The sequence below is a fragment of the Oryza sativa genome, chromosome 10, assembly GCF_034140825.1.
Source record: "Oryza sativa Japonica Group chromosome 10, ASM3414082v1".
Taxonomy (NCBI): Eukaryota; Viridiplantae; Streptophyta; class Magnoliopsida; order Poales; family Poaceae; genus Oryza; species Oryza sativa.
The window spans coordinates 14,522,156-14,549,855 of record NC_089044.1 but is presented as its reverse complement, the minus strand read 5'-3'; the positions used below and the strand labels follow the sequence as shown (position 1 = coordinate 14,549,855).

Genomic DNA, 27,700 nt, shown 5'->3' with positions numbered 1-27,700 from the left:
TTCAAAGTCAGAACCAATGGTTGTTCCGGTTTAATTACTAGGACGTTTGTAGCCAGGCTCAACAAAAGCATCCAGGCAAAGCCAGGATATATTGGTATTCAATTGTGATTTGTTTATTGGTTGCTTGATATGGTGAGCTTGTAATTGTTAGATGTTGTTTGACGGATGGATTGAAGATGTTGTATGACAGTATGAGTAGCATGGATGTGAAAAGATAAAGATAATAGCAAAGTTTTTAATTATCTTAAAAAACAATTTACTAGAGATTATCTATCAAATTTGTCGTCATTGATATAGCTTGACACACATTAATACTACCTAATTTATGCTAATTTCCTTGTAATCCTATTTATTAGCTAGTGGACCAATTTGAGCATGCATATGGAGAAGTAGATATGATTTTCATCTACCCAGAGCCATAATAAGTGATGCCTTGTGAACTGGGTGAGCTACACCATCCATTCTAAAAAAACAATTAACCTAGACAAGACATATGTCCGGATTTATATAAAAAAAATTAGTTTATTTTAGGATGGAGAGAGTATCATTCTATGCAATTACGCATACATATCTAATCAAACAAAACAACATTGCATCTGCTGTAGGGATGAAAACGGTCGGAAACGATTGGAAAAACCCTTTACCATTTTTATTTTCATATTTTTCTTCTCCAAAAAAAATCGGAATGTTTGATCCGAAAATGGTAACGATATCGATAATATCGGTATATCAGAAATAGGATGATCATAACAGAATCTACCGATATTTAGTCGGAAGTCAAAAATTCATGTCGAAAACATCGGAGTGTGGCAGTCACACATTTAACTACACATGAAAGATGACTTTATAACTTCATTCTTGCATCAATACGCTCCACATAACATTGTTATATGATGATGAATGATATGATAATAAGTTTGACGAACAATATAAACAAAGTTAAACAATACTTCAACATCCATAAGTTGAGAAGACCAAAGTTCAACAAAATCTACATGCCATGCCCTAGGGTTAACAGTGTTTCCCCTGGTCACTTCCCTTTCCTAATGAGCTGCATGCTAGGCTTCCTTTATTCTTGGGCTTCCGATGCATTGGTTTGACTGGGCCGTTGGGGAACTTTCAGAATTTTGACGGAAATTACCAGACAAACATGGTTACCGACAAAACAGTCGAAAAAACCACCATCTCATTTCCGCTACCATTTTCAAAAAATATTGCTGTTTACATTTCCATCGTCGACAATTATCGTTACCAACTAAAACGGTCGGTGAAAACCGAAAACGGTAACCGGAGATATCAAAAAATTTTGTACCGTTTTCACCCTTAATCTGCTGGGTCTAAGTCAGGTACAGGGGACCAAACGTCCCTAATGTTTCCCCTCCATGCATGTTCCCCAACCAAAACCCAACACATAGATTGCGTCCTGGATTGAGCCAAATCACACCTTAATTAGGTGTCCCTCAAGTAATTACTCCAAGCAAAGTACAAGTAGCTAATAGTCAATACCTATCCCCACATCTTTGTTCACATATGTTGACACAACTGAACATTGGACCATCACAGCTTAATTTCAACGTACTCATCCAAGGGGAAAGAAAAATGACATGAGCCACGTGGCATGCTCCTGCTTCTGCCACGTGTGTAGGCTAGGGAATATTTTGTTTCTTATTCTCCAAACTACGGTCTTTGTGGGACATAAATTTAACCAAACTCTGAGAAAGATATTGTCTCTGTTTTTAATTAATTAAAGAAAGGCTCGTCACCGATTATATATTTGACGTGAAATCCTTATTCTTAAACCAGTACAGATCAGAGGACTTTGTGAAACTCATCAAAAACTCTTCCATGCATGTGCATCTCCTCAGCTAGATAAGGTTGTTTAGGTTAGATGCAAGGATTAACTACTAGGGATGTTGCTTGGACGGTTCATTACTTAATTCTCCTGAAAAGGCACTATGATTTGATGTGTCATGTGCCATACAATCTTATTTGGGTCTAATTATGTCTGAAATTCATGCAGGGTAAAATATTTTCCACTCATGTATCACATATGGAGAAATGGTTTTTAGAAGAGATGTAAACAAAAACCGACAAATGATTTTGTTGTGTTTATTGTTTTCTGCCTACGACCATATATATACAAAAGTCTAACAATAAGACCTCAGAAATAAAGTTACAAACTTTGTTGATTTGGTATTACTTAATTAATTAAAAAAATTATGGACTTTGCTAGTCTCTTTCAAGCCAGCTGAAAACAGATGTTTGTTACCCTTCCAATAAAGTCAAAAAAGGGCACTTCACCACTCACAAGTCACAATGGGAGGAACTGATAAAGGAAGCTAACCAGGTAAGAGCAGGTACAATAACAGGCTATAAGCCAGCTGCAAACATATTTTAAGTAGATAAATGAGGAAAGAGAAGGGCAGCGGGCTACAGATTTGTAGCCAGCTGTAGCACGGACTCTAAGATGCAGTGTGTGTATGACAGGTGGGACCAGATATTAATAGTATAGTATGTAACTATTGTATGAATGAACTATTAGATTAGTTACAGATGAATTGGAGCTAGTAGTTGGCTATACTATTAAACTTGCTCTAAGAAGTGCAAGCTGATTCTAAAGAAGTTCCTAAGGAGAAGAACTTTCTAGAACCGAAACGTGGAAATTGACACATGTGCGGTTGACTTGTTCTTGGCAAGATTAGTGCCATTGTTTTATTTTATCATTTAAAAAAAGTACCATTATTTTTATACAATGCAAAAATGATTTTTTTAAAACAATATTTTATACTAAATTGTTAAATATCTCTTTTTTAGCTTATACCCAACAAGGCAAAAAAAGACCCCCCAAAGTAGGGCAATAAGAGAAGCCAGCTGTGCATGCCACCTGTCAATGATGCTCTGCTGCAGTGACACATCACTTGGTCTACATACCAACATGATGGACCAGGTTCATTCACAATTTTAGTGAACCTTATATTGGATGATGACAGGGAGGGATGCAAACAGGAAACAATAAACTCTTCCTTCCCCACCTTTACACCTGGCAAATCTTTGACCACCACAGGCTCTTGTTTCTTACAATAAACCCTCGATGTATTCAAATATTAGATATACTTCTTCTGTCACAAAATTTAATTATGTTTTTACGGAAAATTTTAAGAAAATAAGTGAAATTGAAAGATGAAATTAAGGTTGTAATTGGTAGAAAAGAGAAAATAAGTGAAGAAATTAATTAAATAGGAGATGGATGGATGGTTATGGTTGGTTGAAATGAGAGGTAAGTGAAAAAATAGCTATATATTATAACGAAATCAAACTATTAAAAAACTATATTTTAGTACGAATGGAGTAGTTATTAACACAACCAATATCAATCAGCGTCCTAAAGATCAATAATACCAAACTTGCAGGTTTTGTGATGTAAAGCCGATGAAAAAAAAAATACTAATTTGTGGTGTGGAGCTCCTCCAAATATACCCCGAGTTCCAGGACATACACTGTCGCTTCTACGAGTACATGGCCATACAATCTCACGAGCTATATGCTTATGACACATGGCTTGCACGCTAGAGCTATCTAAAGCTTCAGAAAGAAAGAAAACTAGGAACAATGCAAATAATTGTAGTCACAGAGAATTTGGCCAAAACAGGTGAGGATGAGACAAACTTTGAGAGCGAAATGCATTCGCCCAAAACAGGTGAGGGTGAGACAAACTTTGAGAGCGAAATGCATTCGGCATGTTTCTAAAAAACCATTTTGCAGGGCTGTCAAATGAAGTGCAAGGTAATACACGAAAAGAAACTAAACGAAAGCACCCAGACCATATGATAATAAATCATCAGTGCATTTGTAGATATGATGCCCAAGTCCTTTTGTGTCCATATTCCACACTGTTCCCTGACATAGTGACATCTCTAAAAACAATTTAATTACAAGTGAGGGTGATCTGAGACAAACTTTAAGAGTGAAATGCATTCGGCATGTTTCTCAAAAACCCCTTTTACAGGGCTGTCAAATGAAGTGCAAGGTAATACACAAAAAGAAACCAAACGAAAGCACCCAGACCATATGATAATAAATCATCAGTGCATTTGTAGATATGATGCCCAAGTCTTTTTGTGTCCATATTCCACACTGTTCCCTGACATAGTGACATCTCTAAAAACAATTTAATTACAAGTGAGGGTGATCTGAGACAAACTTTGAGAGTGAAATGCATTCGGCATGTTTCTCAAAAACCCCTTTCACAGGGCTGTCAAATGAAGTGCAAGGTAATACACAAAAAGAAACCAAACGAAAGCACCCGGACCACATAATAATAAATCACCGGTGCATTTGTAGATATGATGCCCAAGTCCTTTTGTGTCCATATTCCACACTGTTCCCTGACATAGTTACAACTCTAAAGACAAATTTAATTAGAGTAATTAAGGTTGTTTGAATAGTATGATCCATATTGGAGTATGATATGTCTTTGTCAGCCTATTCCAATCTTGACCTTATTTGATTATTACACTTGAAAAAAATGGCCCAACTAGATATTACCATATTTCAAATTATGGTTTTTGAGGTAAAGTTTGTTGTTAAGAATTCCAACCTACAAACATAAAAATGACCCAGCTAAACCCTTAATTTGGATATGCATATAACCTTTTCTAGAAAACATAACACAGTAGTGAAAACAACCACAAATCCATTGCCAATTACTCCATCCATCCAAAAATATAAGGCTTAACTATACCACTAATGTAGAAACCAAGAAAGAATTATTTCACTCTCTCTTTTTGATCACTATAACAAATACAATGCATGCATCTAATGAGATTAGAGATTTTAAGAGTCGAGATTTAAAAGACAAATTAAAGAGGAGAAATATGATAGTTAACTGCATGCGTATGCATGTACATTTTATATTATGAAACAATAAAAAAAATAGTCGTGCTTTATATTTTTATGACGAAGGGAGTAAGTCAGGCTTCGTAGAACCAATAGCGATGGAAAAAGGAAATAACTAACTACTACTTCGAGAACAATTAATGAATGGATGTGAACCGAAAATACAATTGGCAAACCAAACCTTGTAGTATAGATATAGTACTATATACATCTCTCTTTAGAGAGTTTTGTGTCCACCGATCCATACAGAAGGGACTACATATTTTACATAATGGCTCACTTATATTTATTATAAGAAAATCACGACTTATTAACAAGTAAAAATAATCCATGGATAAAACTTTTGTTTACATGCTTTTATCGATTTAAAAGTAAATGCTATAAAATAAACTATGATAAAAAAACTTTTAAATAAACTCTAAAATCAAGAACGTCCCTATTACCTTAAAAGTATGATAGTCCTTCTTTCGTCCTCTTTCATACACTCTGCGTAACCACCGTATCTAATTCTTAAGCCAGCCAACCAGCCAATCCCTAATTATATGAGCTTAGCCTGTGCTTTACCCTCAATTCATCTCATCACCCACCCAATCCACAATTATTTTATGATTCTGATCCGTTGCAAAAAAACGAACATGCTACTAGTAATTGCAATATAGAAATACGAAAGGGCATGTAGTAGAGTGGCTGTAGTCATCTGAGTAGCACCCTAAGATAACCGCATATATCCTGGTTGGATGTAGAGGCCGGATAAAAAAACACCTTTATTATTAAAAAAAACCTAGACAACATTATCCCGTTGGAACGGGATACCCTTATAAGACAGTATCTGATACCTGATACTTGTTGTGGTACCAGCTACATAGTACCCGATACCTGTGATACCTGTTACTCGGTACTTGTGATATCTAGGACCTGATACATGTGATACTCGTGCAAAAGAATAGTTAATATATCTATCCCGTTGCAACGGGATTCCGTTTTGTAGCAGCCCTCTGAAAAACAATGTAGAAACATCACAAGGGATGACAACGAGGAGGACAAGAAAGGAGAGAAAACAAATGGGAGGGGGTGGTAAGTGCAAAAGAGGGAAAAGAGGAAAGATTGCAGCCAAGCGAAGAAGGGGCCAGGTGCGGGTGAGGGCGACGGGGGGTGTGGGAAAAGGCGACGAGGAAGAGAATCAAAAAACGCACCCTTGAGGCCACAAGGCCAAGCTTGTGGCTCTCGACACCCTCCTACGTGGCCCCCACCCTCCTCCTCCCTCCCTTCTCTTATAGCCAGCCGCCGCACGCATCACTCCAAGAACCCCCAATTCCCTCCTCCTCCCTCCTACAACCCCAATCCCCCTTCTTCTTCTTCTTCTTGTACTTGTTGTTCTTGCTCTTGTTCCAGTGTTGCAGCAGCAGCAGCAGCAGCGGAGGCGCAAGAAGACGAGCTAGAGAGAGAGAATCAGAGGAGAGCTTGGGTGAGATGGGTGAGTGCAGAGGAGGAGGAGGAGGAGGAGATGGGCTGATCAAGCTGTTCGGGAAGACGATCCCGGTGCAGCCGGATGCCAAGGTTGGTTTTGTTCCTGCCCTGCTTCGATCGATCAGGATCGTCGTTTGTCGTTGTTGTTGTTGTTTTTGTTTTTTTTGTTTTAGTTTTTGATTCTTGGCTCTGCGTCTCTTGGGGAATTTTCGGTTTGGGTCTCTGCTCTGTAATTCTTGTATGTCTCTTCTCATCTTAAACTGCAAAAAATCTTTTGTTTTTCTTTTATGTGAAGGCATAGGAGGCCTTCCAAAGGTGCAGTAGTGAGTGCTAGTTTGAAGAGTTTGATGAAGCTGAAATTTCTATTAGGAAAAGTATAAAGATTTTTTTTTATTTACAGTTCATAAGGAAGGGTGATGGAAGTCATTTTTTCTCTTAAATAAATATATGCTAATTTAAGTTGGTGTGGTATGGGGGGCTTGATTTGGTGCAAATCTAGAGTTTCTGAAGATGGACCTGACCTGTTTGGTTGGTCTCTTCAGAGTTTTTAGGAGTTGAGACAAAGCCTTGTCTTTTAGCCTCCTAGGATCCATCTATGTTGGTCCAAATTTCCTTTCTTATAAGCTGTGAAAGAAAAAACTAGTAATTTTCCAACCTTCAGATAGAGTTCAGAAACAGGAACCAATTCCCAATACAGCAAAAGTACCTAGTACTGTAACCCTGAAACAACAAAATGGAAATAAATATTTTCTCTCTCTAAATTTGCACTCATGGATAGTATCAGATAATTACAAATATGTGGTGATGTTAACCATAGCCTGTACAGTTGTATCCTCCTGATTTATACCCAAAAAAAGGCTAAAAAATTTACAGTGTTTATCAAGAACTATAGTAATTATCACTTCTTCAGAACTGATCAACTAATTTGACTGTTGCTAATTTGCAGGATGTTCAGCAGCATAGTGGCAGTAGCAGCAGCTCAACCGAATCCGACGTCCAAGAAACCGCCGCTGTCGCCGTCGCCGACCCCTCCCCGCGGTCGGAGGTCGTCGACGGCGAGAGCCCGCCGCAGCCGGGCGGCGAGGCGGCGAGCCATCAGCAGCAGCAGAAGGAGATGAAGCTGAAGAAGCCGGACAAGATCCTGCCATGCCCGCGGTGCAGCAGCATGGACACCAAGTTCTGCTACTTCAACAACTACAACGTCAACCAGCCTCGCCACTTCTGCAAGCACTGCCAGCGCTACTGGACCGCCGGCGGCGCCATGCGCAACGTCCCCGTCGGCGCCGGCCGCCGCAAGAACAAGAACGCCACCGCCGCCGCCCACTTCCTCCACCGCGTCCGCGCCTGCGCCGCCGCCGCCGCCATGCCCGCGGCGCCCCACGACGCCACCAACGCCACCGTGCTCAGCTTCGGCGGCGGCGGAGGCGGACACGACGCGCCGCCGGTCACCCTGGACCTCGCCGACAAGATGACGCGCCTCGGCAAGGAGGGGCTCGTCGCCCATGCCCGGAACGCCGACGCCGCCGCCGCGTGCAGCGAGGTGTCGAGCAACAGGGACGACGAGCAGATCGGCAACACTGTAGCAAAACCTGCAAACGGGTTGCAGCAGCATCCTCCTCCTCCTCATCATCATCATCATTCAGCCATGAACGGTGGCGGCATCTGGCCCTACTACACCTCGGGGATCGCGATCCCGATATACCCGGCGGCGCCGGCGTACTGGGGCTGCATGATTCCACCTCCTGGAGCTTGGAGCCTCCCATGGCCGGCCACAGTCCAGTCTCAGGCCATCTCATCATCATCACCACCTACAAGTGCTACACCTTCAGTCTCCTCCTTCACACTAGGCAAGCATCCCAGAGAGGGTGGTGATCATGAGGCAAGAGATCACCATGGCAATGGTAAAGTGTGGGTGCCGAAGACGATCCGGATCGACAACGCCGACGAGGTTGCCCGGAGCTCAATCCGGTCACTCTTCGCCTTCAGAGGCGGCGACAAGGCGGATGATAACAACGACGACGATGGCACCGGCGTGCACAAGCTCGCCACCACGGTGTTCGAGCCAAAGAGGGACAGCAAGACGGCGAAACATCCGGCGATCACGAGCTTGCCGCTCTTGCACACCAACCCCGTCGCGCTTACCCGATCCGCGACCTTCCAGGAGGGATCTTGAAGGCCATCTTGCAAGATTTTTTTTTTTTTGCCTTCATCCTCTCTGCTGCTTCTGAACTGAACACGAAGTTAGTAGCCTGACAGTGCTGATTTTTTTGTGAATCAGACAGAGTATTTGTATACTAGGGGTATTTGGGGGAAGTGTATGACATAGCTACTTGTGGAGATATAGTTGTAACCATAGGTAGCATGTAAATACTATTTAGAAAATAGCTGTTTAAATGGATATAGCTAGTATTTGGGTTTGGAGCCAGGAGATAAGTAAGGCCCCTGGTTTTGTAGATAAATAAGAATCAATTAGATGGAATATATGGCTTGAGGTATTTCATTTCTTCAGCAATCTGTTGTAATATTGTTGCAAGCTTCAGTCTGAAGAATAGTTTCAGTGTGCAACTAATTGCACCATAAACCATGTACTTTGTTCCTTGATATGAAATAAAATTTTATGGGTTTTCAGAGAAAAAAAAAAGAGAGTGAATACACAAGTAGTCCATAGGATTCATGGTATGGGTAAGGACATATTCTGACATTCTGGTAAACTCTCAAATTTGTCCAAGTCTTTCTCATCTCAGGATTGGCAGGGACAGCAGAAACAGTATCTGATTTCTTTGTTGGTTTCTCTGTATCATTCCTTTTGCATTTCTTTCTTTATTTCCCTTATATTTATTTATTTGCCTTTTTGTTGAGATAATTGAACTAGGAAAGTGGTGCAAAAAGTGGAGGCAGGCATGGCCAAAAGAAAAGAAAGTGACAAGCAACTGCTTGTCCAATTGCCCCACTGACCTTCAAAAGTGAAAGCTGAATGGTTAGCTCCTTTACATACTGCCAGCTCAGTCCTACAAGCGGTCCAACCAACAACAAAAGGATTCACAAAACAAAATATTAATTAATATATGAAAGGCTTGATCTAGCAAAAGATTGGAGATGGACATGTTGGCATTTTTTAGTGGGGCCACATGGACTCAAAGGAAATACATTTATTTATCACCTATATCTAGTTGATGGATTATCCTGTCTATGCATTACTAATTTAACATTCCATCCGTTTGAAAATATAAGCTGTCATAGTTTTCCACAAAGTCAACATTTTGACTAGTAACTAAACTAACAAATTTTGGACTAATAATTAAAGCAAACAGTTATGTGTTTAGTGCCAACTATATTGTATTACTAGCTTCGTATTTGAAAATATTTTTATATGATGTTAATTTTGCAGCTGTTGATAATATATTATTTTTTAGATAATGTGATAATATATTATGAAAGAAACTAATGGTAGAAGTATAAGGTTAGAGACCGTGCAAAAACCTAATACACCTTATATTTTAATCGGAGCGAGTATTATGAAGCAAAAACCTAATACACCTTATATTTTTAATCGGAGCGAGTATTATGAAGCAAAACAAATATGACTATGGTCCTGTTCGAATCCACGACAAAGAGTGGATACACTTTTGGATTTTCGTGGCACGCTTTTCAAACTGCTAAACGGTGTGTTTCGTGCGAAAACTTTCTATATGAAAGTTGTTCTAAAATATCAGATTAATCCATTTTTCAAGTTTGTAATAATTAAAACTCAATTAATCATATTTTATTACCAACTCATTTTACGTGAAACACTTAATCTTCATCTTTAGTAGATTCAAACACCACCTATGTTAACTAAAATCCCTTATAGTTGCAATACATACAGTAAGCGATCTAGTAGTGATTATTAACTAAACTTGCTTTTTGTTAGGTAGCAATGCAGCTTAGTAATGCTCCAACATATGGATTAATTAGCACCATTCATGCTGTCTCCTTTTGCGCGTTGACATTTGGCTGGTGCCATCTCCACTACTTACAACACCGTCAGTCAACCAAGCTCAATAGAGTATTTGTTTATTATATTTGACCTAAGCTTCCATCTACATGTCAAATTGTCAACACATTGGTCAGAGAGCCAAACACAAATGCGCTGAAAAAGTGACAAAATAGTAGTAACTAATTAAACGTTGACACACCACTGATGAAGTGATGAGCACCACATGCATTCATCAATGGTATAAGCATGCTTATCACTTTAGTGCCACTTAAAACATCCTTTTGGGACATTGCTTAGTGCATGGACATTGCACCCACAATTCACAGAATTATGTAATCATAACTGAACTCTCAAAAGATAGGTTAACTAGCATTAAAGTTGATTACTTGAACTTGTGTGTTAAAGCATAGATCATGATAACATAATTCCTTCAGCCAAATTAAACCACCTGTGCCTAAGAATTGTTTCATGTTATGCCTCAGAACTGTTAAAAATTAATCCCTCAAAAAAAAAGAACTCAGAAATGTTAGATAAATGTTGGTGAGCTGCACAAGAAAAAAAAATTCACATTCAGTGTAAGTAAAAAAAAAATACAGCCATGGTTTTCTGATGTACTAGTGTCTATCTTCAGAAGCTTTCGGCCATGTTATAAAACAAGGGAAATTATCCTTTTGACATTTGGAGGTCAAAACCCAATAAGAAGTCGACGTATTGCAGCCTATACATCATTGGCACCTCAGCTCCTCGCACTTTTTCAAAGTGATACACCAAAAAATAAAAGGATTGGAGAAAATTATTAAAACTTTGCAACAGCTTTGAGTGCACTTTCCCATCAAAGAAAGTAAAGAAAAAGTAAGCCAAAGCGGACTCATGAGTCACTAGGACAATTCTAACTTCCTAAATCACAACAAATACTCCCTCCGTTTCAAAATGTTTGACACAATTGACTTTTTAACATATGTTTGACCGTTCGTCTTATTAAAAAATTTTTGTGAAATATGTAAAACTATATATGTACATGAAAGTATATTTAATAATGAATCAAATAATATGAAAATAATAAATAATTACTTAAATTTTTTCAATAAGACGAATGGTCAAACACATACTAAAAAGTCAACGGTGTCAAATATTTTGAAACGGAGGGAGTATTAAACAATCTTATCGCGCTTTGTTTCGAAATGTATTTTTATAGGAAGTCAAGGTTAAATAAGAAAAGAGCATGAGAAAAGAGACAAAAGATAGTGAAATTTCAACCAACCCACCATAGACACGCATAGATTTTTAAGCACGTCGTTCTCAAAAAGGGGGAAAAAAGATGTAAAAGCAAAGGTGAATATGCCCTGTAAATGACGCATAATTGATGTGCACCGGTGAATCGTTAGCAATCACACAAGGCCTCTCTAGTGGGTTGCTAATAGCAAATTATCTAAAAAGTTGGAACTGTTCAACACTGTAATTAAATCGGCATATGAAAAACTTACAGGAAAATAAAGTATCATGCCCATGTTTCATATGATATATGTTCAAGTGAAAAAACTGTAGTAGGAGTCAAAGCTTCAATTTGGTCCATAGAAAGGCACATATTGGTCAAATTGGTATGTTGAATGCAGACACAGAGAAATAAATACATGGCATAACATGTCAAAAGATGGTTGGTCCAATTGTGTCCACACCAACCATAAACTCCAAACACTGAGAATTTGGTCCAAAAGATGTTAACTAAGCCTCATAAATAATAGTTGTCAGGTACAAGCTTAATTATCAGGGGAAAAGGTAACTGTTTTTTTTGTCTATCAGAGGAGGATATATCAGGTGAACATGACCTGATGTCCTCATCTTTCTATCTGGTAATTAATTTGCTTCGGAATTATTGAGAACTTTTATATCAGGCAATATTGTGTTTTGCAGGAAAAAAAGAAAGAAAAAGAGAACATTTTCAGAGGATGTACTACCCCTTTTGAAGTGAAATACAGCACAGATAGGTTGCTTGCAATACATTCCAACTCAACTGATGACACTGTCATAAGTTTTCCAAATTGAAGATTGATACGCCAACTCGTAATGATTATAAGAAATGCTTGAAAAGAAAGAACTCTGAATTAATAGTACCAGTCATTGTCTCTTTGATGGCAGCATTATATACAGCTAAGTGCCTGACTTTTGCATCATTTTCATGTCTGAAGTTAAGGTGTTGATACACCTCCACAACTCATCCCCTTAGCACATATATATACCTTCAGAAATTTCAGATATAAATGCCATACCAATCAACCTGCATGGGAACATTGCTGTGCATGAGCACACAAAGTCACAATTCTTTATGAAGAAATTATTCTGATAAAAAGAGAACAAGAAATGAATAGAAATGTCACATCGAAATCGAAGCAAACACATATATATCCACACATGTGCAGTGTTCATCACACTTCCTAACACAGCCTTTCAGTGCAAAATAAATGGATGTGCAACAAAACCAATAGCAAAACGTGCAAAAAAAAGTTTTCTGATGGACAATCTGGGGGCTAAACCACACCTCATCATGATTAGTCACAACCAACAGGGAAAACAATGCAACTTCTAATAAAACTAAAAACTACTAGTAGGAAGCCTACTAGTAGTTTTTAGTGAAAAGTTATTACAGCGAAATAATCCCAAAACGGGAAGAGTTTGCATATCATTCAATATGAATCATCACAGCATCCTGTTACAGATAAAAAACGTGCACTTGTGACTTGTTGAAAACAGCTTCATCCATCAGAAGGACTTTCCCATTGTCAGGATCAAGATGGCTGACATCTTCAAGCATGGTTGCAGCCGCTGAACTGAACACTGCTCACATGGACAATCTATCAATCGATCGATCAGTAAATCACAGTGTGCACACCAAATTGGGGCAAAAAAAAAACGAATGCTGAATACCCCACCTCTGAATTCCGAATTCTCCTGAACTGAAACTCTGAATGCAGCAGGATGCGCAGAGCTCCAAGAAACACAGCATTTGCAAGAAGCGTGTCCTTGCCGGTCTAATGGCCGCGACCCCTAGGGGTAGGCGGCGGCGGCGGCGGCGGCGACGAGCACGGTGGAGAACACGCCGGAGCCGGCGGGCGGCGGCGGCGGAGGGTTCCTGATGGGCGATGGCCGTGGGATTAAGAATCAATGCTCCAGGTTGTCCCATGCTTTCGTGCTCTATTCTGTTTTTTCTCTCTGTTTTTCTTAAAAATGATCACGTTGGAATGGCTGAGATTATAAAGCTATTTTTTTTATGTGAGTTCGTTGCAATGCACGGACATATTATCTACTTCCTCCGTTTCATATTATATGTCGTTTGAATTTTTCTTAGTCAAACTTTGTTAAGTTTGACTTAATTTTATAGTAAAATTTAGCAACATCTCTTATTCGAAAAAAAATAGCAACATCTAAAATATTAAATTAGTTTCATTAAATCTAACATTAAATATAAAATTTTGATAATATGCTTATTTTGTGTTGAAAGTAATATTATATTTTTATATAAACTTATAATATTAAACGGATGGAGCGGTTAATATAAAGGAAGAGAAAGTTTACGTCTATTTCGAGTGGAAGTTCTATGTGATATGGTCCTCCTATAGGTCTCAAATTAGCGTATCTCAGCATTTGGGTTGTTGGTCTGAAAATCGTAGTTGGCTTATTTCCAAACCAAAGCCCCCACCAAAGATCACATTGATTGTTCATGCTTCATGGAACAATCAATTTTTGTCCTCTCGTTTTCCCTACAGCTTAGGGCAAGGCCAATACTTATTGTCCAACATAGCATTAAGGTGAGCCCTATAGCAATTGATCATAATTGTTACAATTGCTACACTGTTTAAGTCATGTATGAACAATAGATGTGGGCCCATTTACCACTAGAATAAAATCCAAATCATCCTTTTATTGGGCAGAGAGAATGGAGCAAAGTGTGAAATGAGATTCTCAGAATTTTTATTCTCTTATGGCTGACCATAAGCTTATGGTTGTTTCTTGTTGTGGCCTAACTTATGTTTTATTCCACAATGTCTATTGTTCACCTTAAGAACGGTTACTTTTTTGCAATATTGTGGTTGCATTTATAAGCAGTTGTTAAAGTTAAAACTTAATTTTGAAGTTTATCTTAAGCTTTTTCATCCCAATTTATTTTCCAGCGTTGATTTTTAAATCACTGAGGTTTTTTTTAAAAAAAATTATTGTTTCTGATAAGCTGCACAACTTGTATTTAGCATCTAGCCAACCAATGGGAACCATAAGTCTTCTATATTGTTGAATTGAGTAGTATCGTGTCATCGTTGAAAGGGCAACAAACCAATAAAAGTAGAGGAACTCCTTTTTTTTATATGGTGTTATGAATCAAACTATCAACTCTTTATGTCTTATCAAATTCACCAAAATATCATATTTTAAAATAAGTTAAAATAAACCCCACAATAAGTTTTGTTTCAAACATAGCCACGATGACTCGAGTCGTGTCATAACGTTGTTAAAAAAATAGGGGCTGCTATACAATGGGATCCGCCCGAATAAGATGATACTAATCAGGTATCAGATTTCGATACCTATCGGTATTGTATTTTATACCTCATAGGTATTGTCCGACTTTTATACCTCGACGATATCAGGTTGATACCTCGTCGGTACTAGTCGAAACCCGTCAGTACCAGTTTGATACTTATCGGTACCAGACTTGGTTAGGGTATCAGATCTGAGCTGAGAGGGGGGGGTGAGAAGAGTGGATGAAGATGGTTATCGGCGTGACTGCGGCCACAACAGCGCTCCTTATCCTCCCTTAGCATGATGGCGACACTCCCCATCTTCTCGCACCGCAATCCCAGACGAGAGGGGGAAGCAACAGGATGCTTCCCCACATCCTCCCTCCTCGCAATCGTGGACAAAGAGGATGAGCAACAGTCAGGAGGAGAAAGAGGAGTAGTCGTCGGAAGGTGGAGGCCATGGAATGGAAGGATCCCGATGGAGTAGCTCGATGCTAGGGTAGGGAGGTGGTTGGAAAGAAGCAACTGCTATTATTGCGAGTTGGACGGAATCAGAGAGCGAGAGGGAAGCAGGGTGGAGTCCAATCGAAATCCACCCAACTGGGGTCGTCTCCACTCCCTTCTTGATCCTTCATCCACCTTCTCGCCTGGGGCCTTCTCGCCTGGGGTGCCAATGCAGATCCTTCTCCTCAATTCAGCTGCCAGCGACAGATGGGGGTCGCGGCCACGGTGGGTTGGCTCCTAGTGGTGATGGATTGGGAGCGCGAGGCCAACCCAGCGTACGGCGACTTCTTCGTGCTTCCGTGCGAAAAGTTATTTGTTGGCCATAAAAAAAATATGTATGTATTTTCATGCGATATTTTATTACTTAAGTAAGAGTGAACTATTTTTTCTTCCTTCCTTTTCAAGTAATCATGCTATCCAAAAATAAAAAACAAAAACAATCAGGAGCATTAGTGATGGGTGGCAAGTGCAACATCATGGCACATGAACCAAACAAAATTTCATGACAAAGAAAGTGAAGTGAAGGCAAGGAAACCATGGTCCCATGGCTCATGCAAAACAAGCAGAAATAAATGAACAAAAACAACAAACAAACCAAAACAAAAAAACAAAAAAAAGAAGCAAAATCCCCAAACTACCCCCCTCCTCCTCCTCCTCCTCTTCCTCCATTCACTTCTCCCTCCCCTCCCCCCTCTCACTTCCCCCTCCCCGCCGCCGCCGCCGCCGCCACCGCCGCCGCAATCGCTGGCGCGGCGGCCCGCCGTTTCACCCCCACAGCCCCGCTCGCCCCGGGAAGCCACCGCAGCCGCCGTACGTGGCGAGGGGGGGGAGGCCTCCGCCCTCCAGCACCTCCACCGCCGTGAGCCCCCCACGCCCAGATCCGCCGTCCACGACTGGGGGGGCGCTCCGCTTGGCCACCGGGCTGGAGCTTCGCTGGTATCCCCTCTCGTTCGCTTGGTTAGGTGCATTTCTTTCCTTTTCTTATTTTTTTTTTAATTTTTGGTGGCGGTGTGGCGGATTGTGCATTTGTGCTTCGTTTGTACTTTTGCCCTAAATTGGCGTGCTGCTCTCAATTTGGGGGAAGGAAGAGATGCCATGAACAGAATTGCCGAACTAAGATGATTTTGAGTGGGTTACACTTGAAGATTCATGAGGACTAACTGCTCTCCGTTCTTTCCAGGTGCCTTGAGGTGTTTGTTCTTGCAAGGGAGTTCTGCGAACAAGCTTATGGCTCGTCGATTACTTACGGCTACGAAAGGTTAATTTGATGGTGGAGTAACAGATAGCCAGAAGGGCACCTCCCGTTGGTTGAATTTTACGCAGCAAGAGAATCTGGAGATTGTTACTGGGATGTAGAGGCTGCTCAGAGTTTTTCTGGATTAGAGGTTTTTTTTGTCAGCGATGGGGTCATTGTGCTGCGTCGCGTCGAGGCCCCATGGGGCCAGCACGGCTAGCCGGGAGTGGTCCTCGATTGGGCGGAGCGATCCGCTCTGGCGGACTAACGCTGGCTTTTCGCCGCCGCTGTCGAGGAGGTGGGAGTACCGCATCAATTCTGAGGGGCTGTCGTATGGCTCCCAGGGTGACAGCGGGGCTGCTGCGCACTACGGTTCGTCGCTATCCTCGAATAGTAAAGAGCCTAGTAGGAGCTGGGAGAGGAGTGATGTTCCACCGGATCATCATCGTTACTCCACCTCGGAAGGTGCCATTTCGTATTTTAACAGTCCGGATGTTACCTTCCAGAACCACCATATTATGCTTCCTATGCTGCAGGATTCTGGCATTGATGAATACATGCGAGGTATGCTTCTTGGAGTAGCAGAATGTTTTGTGCCTTTTGATGTTCCAAATAATTGTTTTATTAATACTTCTAGATTTGAGTGTGACCAAGTTGTTTCAAACTGAATACCTGTGCTGCATTTCCGTTTTCTGTATTGAGTAAATTCTTGGATTTACTTGTGTGACACCATGTGGATTGCTAATTTTTTAGTATGCATTAATCCACATGATGTTTTTCATTAATGCCCTGCACCTTGTTAAAGTATCAAGCACAACATATTGCAGTGCACATACAGATTTTTAACACTCATTCATGCACAACAGATGCACTACCAAATTCTTTCGATATGTACTGTAAAGCGAACCAAGAAAACATGAATGAAAAATCGTTTGCTAATTTGTTGGGATCTTAGCATGCCAAATGACATTCCTTTTGTCCTAGTCCCCGATAACAAAGTGTTAACCGGTTTCATTTTCATCTTGTGCAACAGCACTGTTATCTGTTGACAATGCATTGATACTTGGAATTTTAATATTGTCAAGCATGGTGGCAAGTGGCAACTCAACATTGTTTCATTGTAATTGTCAAAATCTTGTCTCATTTTATTTCATTGTTCAATGTGATCTTGTTTAAGTGATAAAGAGTGGTAAAGCTTATTATTCTTCTATTGTTATGGGCAGTAGGCAGTAAGAATGTCCTGATTCGACTATAGAATGCTGTAGTTCACAAGTCCTGTTTAATAATTTGCAGCTTTCCTGCTGATGTTTGTGCTGATTTTTCATGATGGAATTTTAGTATCTTGGTGAACAAGGGGCTTATGACTTCAATGATGAATTCTCTTGAACCTGCTGGTGTGATGGATTGTTGTTTTTGATTGTTTGCTTAACTAACACTCATACAGTGATGATTACGATAATTTAATTGATAAGATATTCTAGTTTAATACCACGATAATCAGCTGGTGGTTATTCATGATGACAATGATTGCTCTTTTGTCAATTTTGTAATTATTTGTTTGAATCTTATCATTGACTGTTGTGGTCACCATTGCCTTTGCACATTCATTTCAAATTATGCAATTTATTGTATTAGGGTGAGTTTTTCCACATGGTCCTGCTTGAATAGATGGTCTGCACTTTCTGTTTTAAAGGTTCTCAATTGGTGATCTTTCATAAATTTCATGCACTCGAGTTGGATTTTTTAAAAAAATGGGGAGTGTAAGCTACATGGAGTTTATCTTCTTCACAGAAAGTTAGTCCCAATTCCCAAATTTAAGACTCATATCATGCCCTGCAAATTTAGTTCTGGATTTCTGCTTAGTTTTTCATGATGGATACTTGGTATGGATTATTCAGTTTTTAGATGATATATCTAGCTAAGTATTAGCACCGTTACCAATTTTATAAGCACAGTAAGGAGATGCTTACAAAAAAGAACTTTATTAAAATAAAAAATATAATTCATAAGTACAAGCTCAATATCTCTTTGTTGTGAGTGACGAATTTGAATATAGTTTACTGAAGATTTTTTTTCCTTATTTGTACCGCATGTCCTTCTGTTATGTGTTTGGACTCTAGCGTGTTGGTTGTTATTGCTACTGCTATCTAGAATCCCCCACGATTGAAATGGTTGTGGGAGAGAAGGCTGCAAGGGCTGGACCCTTTGATGTGATACTTGAACGGAGGCATGAGGATAGATGCTTTTTATTTTCTTATTGGCACATTAGGATACAATTCCCCTACACATATAACTTCAACCTCTTTATAGATGTAAATAACTGACATGGAAACAAATGATTGAGGACAAGCTAAAGAAGAGAACCATTCTTATGCTTCCCTACTGTCATGGCTGTTGTGTGACTGTTGGAATGCCATCCATGACACATTAATTTAGTTTTGAATCATATTAAACTGATCATATCTGAAAGTGACAGCTGTATGCATGTTTTGTTTCATCTATATCTGGGTTACTACTGTATTAATGTTATTACACTAGTTATTATACTACCTCCATCCTAGAATATAAGCATTTGTAGGGTTGGACACAAGTATTAAGAAAGTAGGTAGAATTAAATGGGGGAAGGTTATGATTGGTTGAAAAGTAGAGGTGGTGGAAAAATTGAATGGTGGAGGGTTGTGATTGGTTGTAAAGAAAATGTTGGTGAAGAAGTTGTTATATTTTGGGACAAATCCTAAGGGGTAGAAGTTGTTATATTTTGGGACGGAGGGAGTATATAAAAACTAGGAAGTATTAAGCATTGCCAATTATTTCAGAATCAGATCATAACTGTTTTTATTGTTGGTAACTTGGTATATTCTCTGCACGAGTAAATCTTGTTCCTTTTTCCTGATCGAGCACAAGTTCTCTTCTGATTGTTATGTTGTTTCTTTTCTTTGACGGGTTTGAGCACATCAAATGAATTCATGGCGAGAAACTTTGTTTTACATTTTATCTTTATTTAAATTATACATCAACTGTAAGATACTATGTACTAAAAGTAATACTTTGGTATAAAGGATTGTGGCATATTTGAGTAACATTGGCATTTACATTGTTGTAGTTTGAACTATTATTGAACGATTCTATCATCAGTATGAGTGCACGATGACATGTTATTTGTGGCTCATGCATGTTTATTTTTCTTAAGTTGACCATGTATGGTGTTTTTGAATTACATATGATGATTGTTTATACATCACCTTTTTTGTACATCCCCACATGTATGTGATCTTGTCCCATGAGATTTTCTGCATGATCAATTGTACTAATGGGTGTCAATTGTATTGCTGTGCAGTCTCGGTGGCTGAGCCAATTGGTGCATTGTTATTGTCAGAGGTATGCCATATGATGGTTTTACGTGTATCTTATATTCTGATAAGTTCTTTTCTCCTTTCATACTTCAGAGGACCTGATTTTCTTCTCTTTTTGTAGGGGATATCTGGACAGCAAAACAGTGGTGGTTCCACTTCCTCTCGCTCTGATGGAAGTGAATATGATATTGTACCAAAATCATATTCCTCTACCCCACGCAACTTCCCAAGTCGTCGATCATTCCTGTCAAAGCCAATCCATCCGCTCTCGTTTCCAGAGCATGCACTAGAAGGGCAAGAAACTGATAGCCCTGTTGCCAATGCAAGCACCAGCAGTCCTATGCCCTCGGAGTTCAAGGCAATAGGGGAGATCCGCCCGTCAGGTCTGATGGACTACGCCTACGCCAGTGGCAGTCATGGGGAGTCAGCAAACTGGAGTGCCGCAAGTAGCATGGATCTTACCGATTTATCAGAACGACATGATGCTGAACGCTCTGGACCACTGCGTTCCAATAACATAATGGATAGAACAAGGTGCGACCTTTGCGAGAGGCTCTTGTCCAAGAGATCGCCCTGGGGCTCCCGCCGAATCGTCCGTACTGGAGATCTGCCTGTTGCTGGTGTGCTTCCCTGCTGCCATGTCTACCATGCCGAGTGCTTGGAGCGAACCACTCCCAAGGGGCAGAAGCATGACCCTCCTTGCCCTGCCTGCGATAGGCTGTCCGGCAAAGACACCGAGCAGTGGTCGATCTGCAGGCTAAGAAACGGATTCCCGAGGCTAAGGTCACTTGGGGAAGGCCCTTCCAGGGTCTGGAGCTGTGCCCAAGCTGGAGACTGCGTGGCTGGCGCTGTCCAGATACCAAGAGCAAGCAGCATCTCTCTGCTGAGCCGGAGTGGCCACAAGAGGCATCATGCTGCTTCCAAGGGAGAATCCGGCAAAGACTGGGCTGAGACATCATCATCATCAAGAACTGCCTGCATGTAGCGTTGTAGCTTAGCTCAACGCATGTTTGCTTTGCTAAACCTGATGATCGATTTACCTTGCATTGCATTGCATTGTCTCTTGTTGATGTGGATGCAAAAAGGCTTGATGTGTATCAGATGCAGATGTTGCCATGGGATTAAAGTTAACTGGTCCGGCTAGGAGAAATGACATAGATGTGCCTATGTAGCTGATGACTGAAATTTACCCCCCACCCCCCTTATTTTATATACCAAATATGAGGGCTGTAACCTTGTTCATAAAGGTTGTCGATCTTTACATATCCATTAAATTCTTTGTGACATTCCATTGAAATTTTGTTGCCCTCCCATCCATGCCATTGCCGTCACCGCTCCAAAGCTTGTCATTGATTGGCCAGCCGAGGTCTAGCCTCAACCTAGCGTGTTATCACAGACATGGTGTCTTCAAACGTAAGTATGCCTTAACCTGGCAATGTCTTTACTGTCTCTAATGCCATGTCAGAGACTTCAACCTAAGGCCATCACCAATGCGTGCCCTGGAGAGTATCCCTAGCGGCGAGCATTTGCTTTTCTATCCGCGCCGTCCCTCCGCGATGGGACTCGTCCCTGTGCTGGGGGATGCGGCTCTCTCCGTGCCTCGCTAGCTTTTCATGGGGACCCATAGAGTGGCTCTGATTGTATATGCCCTAATGAGTTACTATTATAGATGCGCTTGTCTTCAACGTATGCCTCAATCTAGCGATATCTTTATCGCGGTACATTTAATTTTTTATCACTTTTAAGATGTGGCAATTAAGAATTTGTCACTCGCTGTTTATAACATGTGTATCCTCATGTATCTATGACACATGAGTCCAGTACTAAATCCTTTATCACCACTCGTAAGAGTGGCAAATAGTTAATTATACCCTTTACGGCTGTCATGTTAGAGACGCGGGCGATTTTCATAGCCATATGCACATCACCTATTTTTGATGTTCCGGATTTTTTCTTTGCGGCCAAAAATGTTGGGCCCTACATGTCAGTCAGACAGTCACCTTGTTGCCACGAGCGTCGCCGAGCAACACGGAGTGGACGGATTTCAACGCTGCGATGATACTTGCATGCTCATTGCCTATTTTTGAATTTCAGGCTGGGGGGGTGCATGCAGATGCAGGTGTCGTCTTGTCTGATGAGCGGCCGCTGTTCCCGCCACTTCTCCGGGATCTCCAACCCCAGCCTCTCATGGCGCCAACACCCTCCCTCCCTCTCTCTATTTAAGCAAGCACATTCTCCTCTTCTTCTTCCCGTGTTCTTGTTCTTCTCTGGTGATCATCATCATCATCAAGTCCTATTAAACATCTGGTGAGCTCTCTCTCTCTCCAATTTCTCATGATCTTTTGTTGATTCTTGCTAGCTGCAATTAAGCAAATGAAGTTTTGCTCTTTTTTCTTTCTTTTTTTGTTCATGACAACATTTTCTTTTCTTGCCCATCAATTGTGTGTTTTATTTGCCTTTGGTGGTGTAGGAGAATGGCTGAAGAAAAGAAGACCCCATGCCTGAATGAGCGGATCCTGTCGTCGCTCTCGAAGCGATCCGTGGCTGCGCATTCCTGGCATGATCTTGAGATTGGTAAGTAGATGTCAAGAGATAAGTTATCCATAGTGTTCTCTCCTTTTCGGTGTAGCTGATGCTGATGCATTTTCCCTCTCCAAATGCTGTATAGGACCTGGAGCTCCTCAGGTTTTCAATGTTGTAAGCATCGTGTTCATAATATATTTGTCATCAAATTGAAGCAAACACTGCGATTTATTTCAGGATGCATCTGGACCTGACATGTTTTTTTTTGTAGGTTGTTGAGATCACAAAGGGGAGCAAAGTGAAGTATGAGCTTGACAAGAAGACTGGAATGATCAAGGTACACATTATCTGCTGAAAGTCTCTCAACCTGGCTGCTTACTGTTTAACATCATCTCAATTGAGTTTGACAAGTTTAAAAAATTGATGCAATTGATCTTTTGACAATCTTTATCACTAGGTTGACAGGGTGCTATACTCATCGGTGGTGTACCCGCACAACTACGGTTTCATACCGCGAACGCTGTGCGAAGATGGGGATCCAATGGATGTGCTGGTCCTGATGCAGGTGAGCATGGTGCTATTGAATTTTTTTTGTTCATTTAAGTTGGAGTAATTCTCCAAGCTCTAACTCATCTACACATGATGAACAGGAACCAGTGATTCCTGGCTGCTACCTTAGAGCCAAGGCCATTGGCCTCATGCCTATGATTGATCAGGCATGACAACTTCATTCTTTTTTGGCAGAGTTTTATTGTGAAAATTGCTGTCTCACTTTGTTGTTGATCTAATGGTGCACTTGTTTTTGGAACATAAAAGGGTGAGAAAGATGATAAGATCATCGCGGTTTGCGTTGATGATCCCGAGTTCCGCCACTTCAATGATCTCAAGGAGCTCTCTCCTCACCGACTTGCTGAAATCCGCCGCTTCTTTGAAGACTGTAAAATTCAATCCATACGCAAAATAATTCAGATTAACTACAATCACAACAATTTAATGACTGAATTTTCTTTCAAATATGATGTTTCTTTTTTTGCAGACAAGAAGAATGAAAACAAAGAGGTCGCCGTAAACGATTTCCTGCCACCGGCAACTGCTCAGGAGGCCATCAAGTACTCCATGTGAGTTCCTTCTGAAATATCTATTGAGAATGCTGTTCTTTGTTTTCAGCCAGGACTTTGATATACTCTATGATGATTTTAGCTCTGTATAATCTGCCAAAGGAAACAAAAAAAACATGGAATTTCTGAATGCTAAATCTCATATGATATAATATCTGACATGTTTGTGTTATTTCAGGGATCTTTATGCTGAATATATCCTGCACAGCCTGAGGCGCTAATTAATTATCATCGTCAGATGGAGCAATCAGACCCTGATCTCATGAAGAAAATAACAATAAAAGTCTCTTGGGTGATGCTCTTTTTGAGCAGCCATTTTTGCATTATATTTGAAACAAGGGATAATATTATGTTTCTGCATTTGTGCAGAATATATGCAAATCAATAATGTTACTGTTATTGCTTGCACGCAAATATGTTGGTCCAACTAGCTTCAGGCCGAATCATCGATGCATGACCGGTGATAAATGGTGTAATTTTGGACTACAGGTGATAAATATTGTATGATGCCCTGTGTAATATATGTGATTGTATTTGGTTTCTAATTGGCGACTGCTAATTGTATGACGTCAATTTTCCAGAATGGAATAGTAGTATACCTGTTGGTTTCTATGAAGGCAGTAATGTTTTGGGCATTTAATTGTGGTAAAAAAAAAGGGCTCCGTAAAGATAATGTCAAAAAGAAAAAATAATTGAGCTAATTTGGATTATGATGTCTTTTGCTTTCTTTAGAAAAAAAACATTAAGCATTTCTGGTGGAACACGTCTTATTTGAAACCAAAAAATGTGGGAATGAAAACATATGAGGAATTTTTTTTTATTACCAGGTGAAACCCCGCGCATTGCTGCGGGAATTTAGTATGATAACAATAAAAAAAATAATATGTAAGATAGATAGATAATATCATATTAAATAAATTAATGTGGTTTATGATAATTTAAATTTAAATAGTATGTAGAATGGTGATTCAAACGTCAAAAGTAAGCTAGTATGACTTTATGGAAGAAGAAAAGTAGGGAGATAGTTTGGACCATAGATTAATCATCTAAAGGCTAAAAATAATTGATGTGATATGACTTAATTAGAGGGGAAAAGAACAAAGATAATTTGGACCATAGATTAATCATTTAAGTACTAACTAAGTGAGAATGAACTATATAATATATAGGATATCATAAAACATAATAAAGATATACATTGAAACATTATGTGAATTATGTTGGATGATAATTTAACATGTTTGTATTTAAAAAGCTTTTAAATTATAAAAACTATAAAGATATAACATGTTTGCGTGATGTTTAAATGTGATGATTGTTAGTAGATTATGATGTGGCATTTTGTTAATTAGTGAATAATGATGTGGCATCTTTGCATGTCAAGCTTAAGGAGTTAGTGGAGGATAACTTTATAGTAAGATAGGATATGGTAGACGCACACACACAGACAGCACTACATACACAACAACACATTCACACACCAATGAATGTGTCTGCTGACACAATCTTAAGGAGATAGAAATCAATAGCACATCTTAGATCTCACTAAATATATATTAAAGACTCACTTATATGTGCATAATATTCATGGCCACCATGATTTAAACACTTGTGGGTGAAGTCATGTACCACTATCACACCACAACACCGACTGTGCTTCCCAGTTCCCAAGGAGGTATATATCTTGATTCCCATTCTATAAATTTTAAAAAAAAATAAAATGTAGCACAATATAGGCTATATTGTACCGGGGCTTAACACCTGTGTACATGAATTCCACTCCATAGAGGTGTCCTATATGTAAGGTTAAATCCTCACTTTGGTATCTTAGTCTTTTTTGGCACTATCAAGTAGAATGAACCAATGTATCATTGACAGTTTGACACACGTCCTCACATGTAAGTATCACAATATTTTTCACAATTCTTGATTATGATATATTTATTTAGTTTATTGGAAACATGCTGCCACCGTCTTTAGAGATGGAAATGATACTACACAGGACCTAGGCCATATAATACATGTTTGTTCGATGTACTTGCTGATCAGTAAGCATCATAGAAAGACTTACCTACGGATACCAACAACAATTACTTAGTTGGCACACCCAACAATATATCTTCATCCTATATTTCTTTTCGGTTGTTCTTTTTCATGTTTCTCAATTATGAGTTTTAGAGTGCATGCACTCGTGTAAACCTTTGGCTGTGTATATCCACTTTAGATGTAGAGGCCGGATTTTATCCATTATCTAAAAAAAATATTCCTTTGTAATTGAAACTAAAAGCCTAAAATGGATTGAGCTGCAACAACCTAAAATTCTTGACCATTGGATCATCAGTTAACATGTATCTAGCCGCGTCACCCTGAACTTCTTTTTTTTTTCTTTGAAGGAAAGGCAAGAAAATTGCCCTATATATTGATAGAGAAGGAGAGCATTGTATGTATTTACATAGCCGGGGTTAAGGTTGTCCACAGACCAGAGAGGAGGGGAACTATACACTCTCAACGGCTGTAGCTTAGAGAGGCTTTTGGCCCCTGTTGCGACCCAAAGCTTGACCTCCTCCTTGATCCTCGAAAGGATGTTTTCTGCAGTATATTGCATCTACAAGGAAGCAACCATACATACAAGCTGTTGACACATCATCAACAGATTTTATATATCATAATTAATCATCCATTTGAAGGGAAAAAAAATAAGAAAAAGGGTAAACTGATCAACCATAAGATGAAAATATATTACCGTGCAATCTATGACTCAAACATTCTTGGTAGTGTTTTAATTCTTCTAGTTTGTACATGCTCTTTCCATAACTTATTGTTTTCTAAAATTAAATAGCTTCTTAATAAACGCAGCTTTAATTAAATTGGCATAATTTCTTTCATACTGATGTTGGGTGTATAGCATATAGAAACATTTGATGGGTTTATTTGTTAGAATAATATCAAAACCTTATTCCAAATCACCTCAAAGATATTCTTATTTCATTATTAACTACAAATTGTCTTTTTTCATCTTTTCAAAGCCATATGCACATAGCGATCATGCAATAACACGCAGAGTATCACCTAGTAGTTGATAAAACTTGCTTTGTTATTTTACTATGTTCCTTAACCAATACATATGCATACCACCCAATCATAATCACTAAAGAGGTGGGCGAACTAACCCTACATTTTCTTAAAGATACCCTTCCCCTCTCCCCATGCGGAAGGATTCACCATGTGCAAGTGGTTGCATGAAAACGGGGGACAACTTTGAACCGTTAGATGTATCGGGGCGGGGCCCTAATATCATCCAGGACTAGGACCGGAGACCAAATCTCACCCACGGATGCTCGAAGCTTGGGTAGGCTCTAGAATACACCAAAAAAGCCCACCACCATTGCCAAGCCGGCCCATAACCATCCATCCAATTGATTAAGGTATAAAAGGAACAAAACCCTAATCCCCCCCTCCCCCAATTCCTAGACTCCCAGCCGCCGCAGGAGTGCTCGACTTGCCTTGCATGACCCTCGGCTCCACACCGTCCTTGTCGCGGGGCACCGGCTGCCAACGCACTTACCGAACACCTAAACCTCATGCCACCAAGCACCTTAGCCCCACGCCATCGGCGGTCAGTACCCTCGGCTCCCACCTTCGTCCTCAAACCCCATCTAGTTGCCCACTGGTTTCTAACCCCATCAATTGTCGGATGACCGATGCTAACCTCTCGCATGTCCCTGGTCATGTTTCGGGGAACCTGTGAGGCTAGGACATGTTCCCACGTTTTCTCTTCCAGGACCGAGGCTATTCTTATCCAACCCGGCCCTAACCCGCCCTGTTGCCAATCGTAGTGTAGAGGAGTAATATGATATTTCTAGTAGTAAAAGATGGATTGTTGTGACACACTTTGAGTTTGGGTATTTTCATCTCAGATTCACTCAACAACCATTGTCAAACAGAAATGAGAAGCAAATTGTCATGATCAACCATGCAATACCATGCATGATACAGTAACACTTATCAAGTTATCTTTGAATTTAAATTATGCCGGGGCCTAATTGCCCAACTAAAACCCTCTCGAAGACTTTCTTTCGAACGATAGAAATGGTTTACATCTCCGGCATTTGCCGACAGGC

General features: G+C 40.0%; 3 protein-coding genes and 1 long non-coding RNA gene across 7 annotated transcripts; 3 read left to right on the top strand and 1 right to left on the bottom strand.

Moving 5' to 3' along the window:
* Positions 1-6,060: 6,060 nt before the first annotated feature.
* Positions 6,061-8,871, top strand: LOC4348585 (cyclic dof factor 1). The gene is made up of 2 exons (XM_015759527.3): positions 6,061-6,453; positions 7,310-8,871. The coding sequence occupies exons 1-2, from the start codon at positions 6,367-6,369 to the stop codon at positions 8,534-8,536; spliced, it is 1,314 nt and encodes a 437-aa protein (XP_015615013.1). The 5' UTR covers positions 6,061-6,366; the 3' UTR covers positions 8,537-8,871.
* Positions 8,872-12,841: 3,970 nt separating this feature from the next.
* Positions 12,842-13,544, bottom strand: LOC112936699 (uncharacterized). Its single transcript, XR_003239124.2, has 2 exons — positions 13,267-13,544; positions 12,842-13,188 (listed from the first exon to the last, which is right to left on the bottom strand). It is a non-coding gene; the product is annotated as an uncharacterized lncRNA (long non-coding RNA).
* A 2,517-nt stretch (positions 13,545-16,061) lies between these two features.
* On the top strand, positions 16,062-21,203 carry LOC4348584 (uncharacterized). 4 transcript variants are annotated; one of them, XM_026020823.2, is made up of 5 exons: positions 16,062-16,287; positions 16,532-17,149; positions 17,619-17,705; positions 19,923-19,963; positions 20,060-21,203. In XM_026020823.2, the coding sequence occupies exons 2-5, from the start codon at positions 16,753-16,755 to the stop codon at positions 20,921-20,923; spliced, it is 1,389 nt and encodes a 462-aa protein (XP_025876608.1). In that variant the 5' UTR covers positions 16,062-16,287; positions 16,532-16,752; the 3' UTR covers positions 20,924-21,203. The 4 variants fall into 4 exon arrangements, with proteins under 4 accessions (XP_025876608.1, XP_025876607.1, XP_015614609.1 ...); XM_026020822.2 differs by having other exon boundaries at positions 16,062-16,313; XM_015759123.3 differs by lacking the exon at positions 17,619-17,705.
* An 881-nt stretch (positions 21,204-22,084) lies between these two features.
* LOC4348583 (soluble inorganic pyrophosphatase 1) lies at positions 22,085-24,195 on the top strand. The gene is made up of 9 exons (XM_015759124.2): positions 22,085-22,245; positions 22,409-22,512; positions 22,607-22,635; positions 22,733-22,798; positions 22,919-23,026; positions 23,112-23,177; positions 23,278-23,398; positions 23,498-23,579; positions 23,758-24,195. Exons 2-9 carry the CDS (start codon positions 22,413-22,415, stop codon positions 23,798-23,800), a joined length of 615 nt encoding a protein of 204 aa, XP_015614610.2. The 5' UTR covers positions 22,085-22,245; positions 22,409-22,412; the 3' UTR covers positions 23,801-24,195.
* Positions 24,196-27,700: the final 3,505 nt, after the last annotated feature.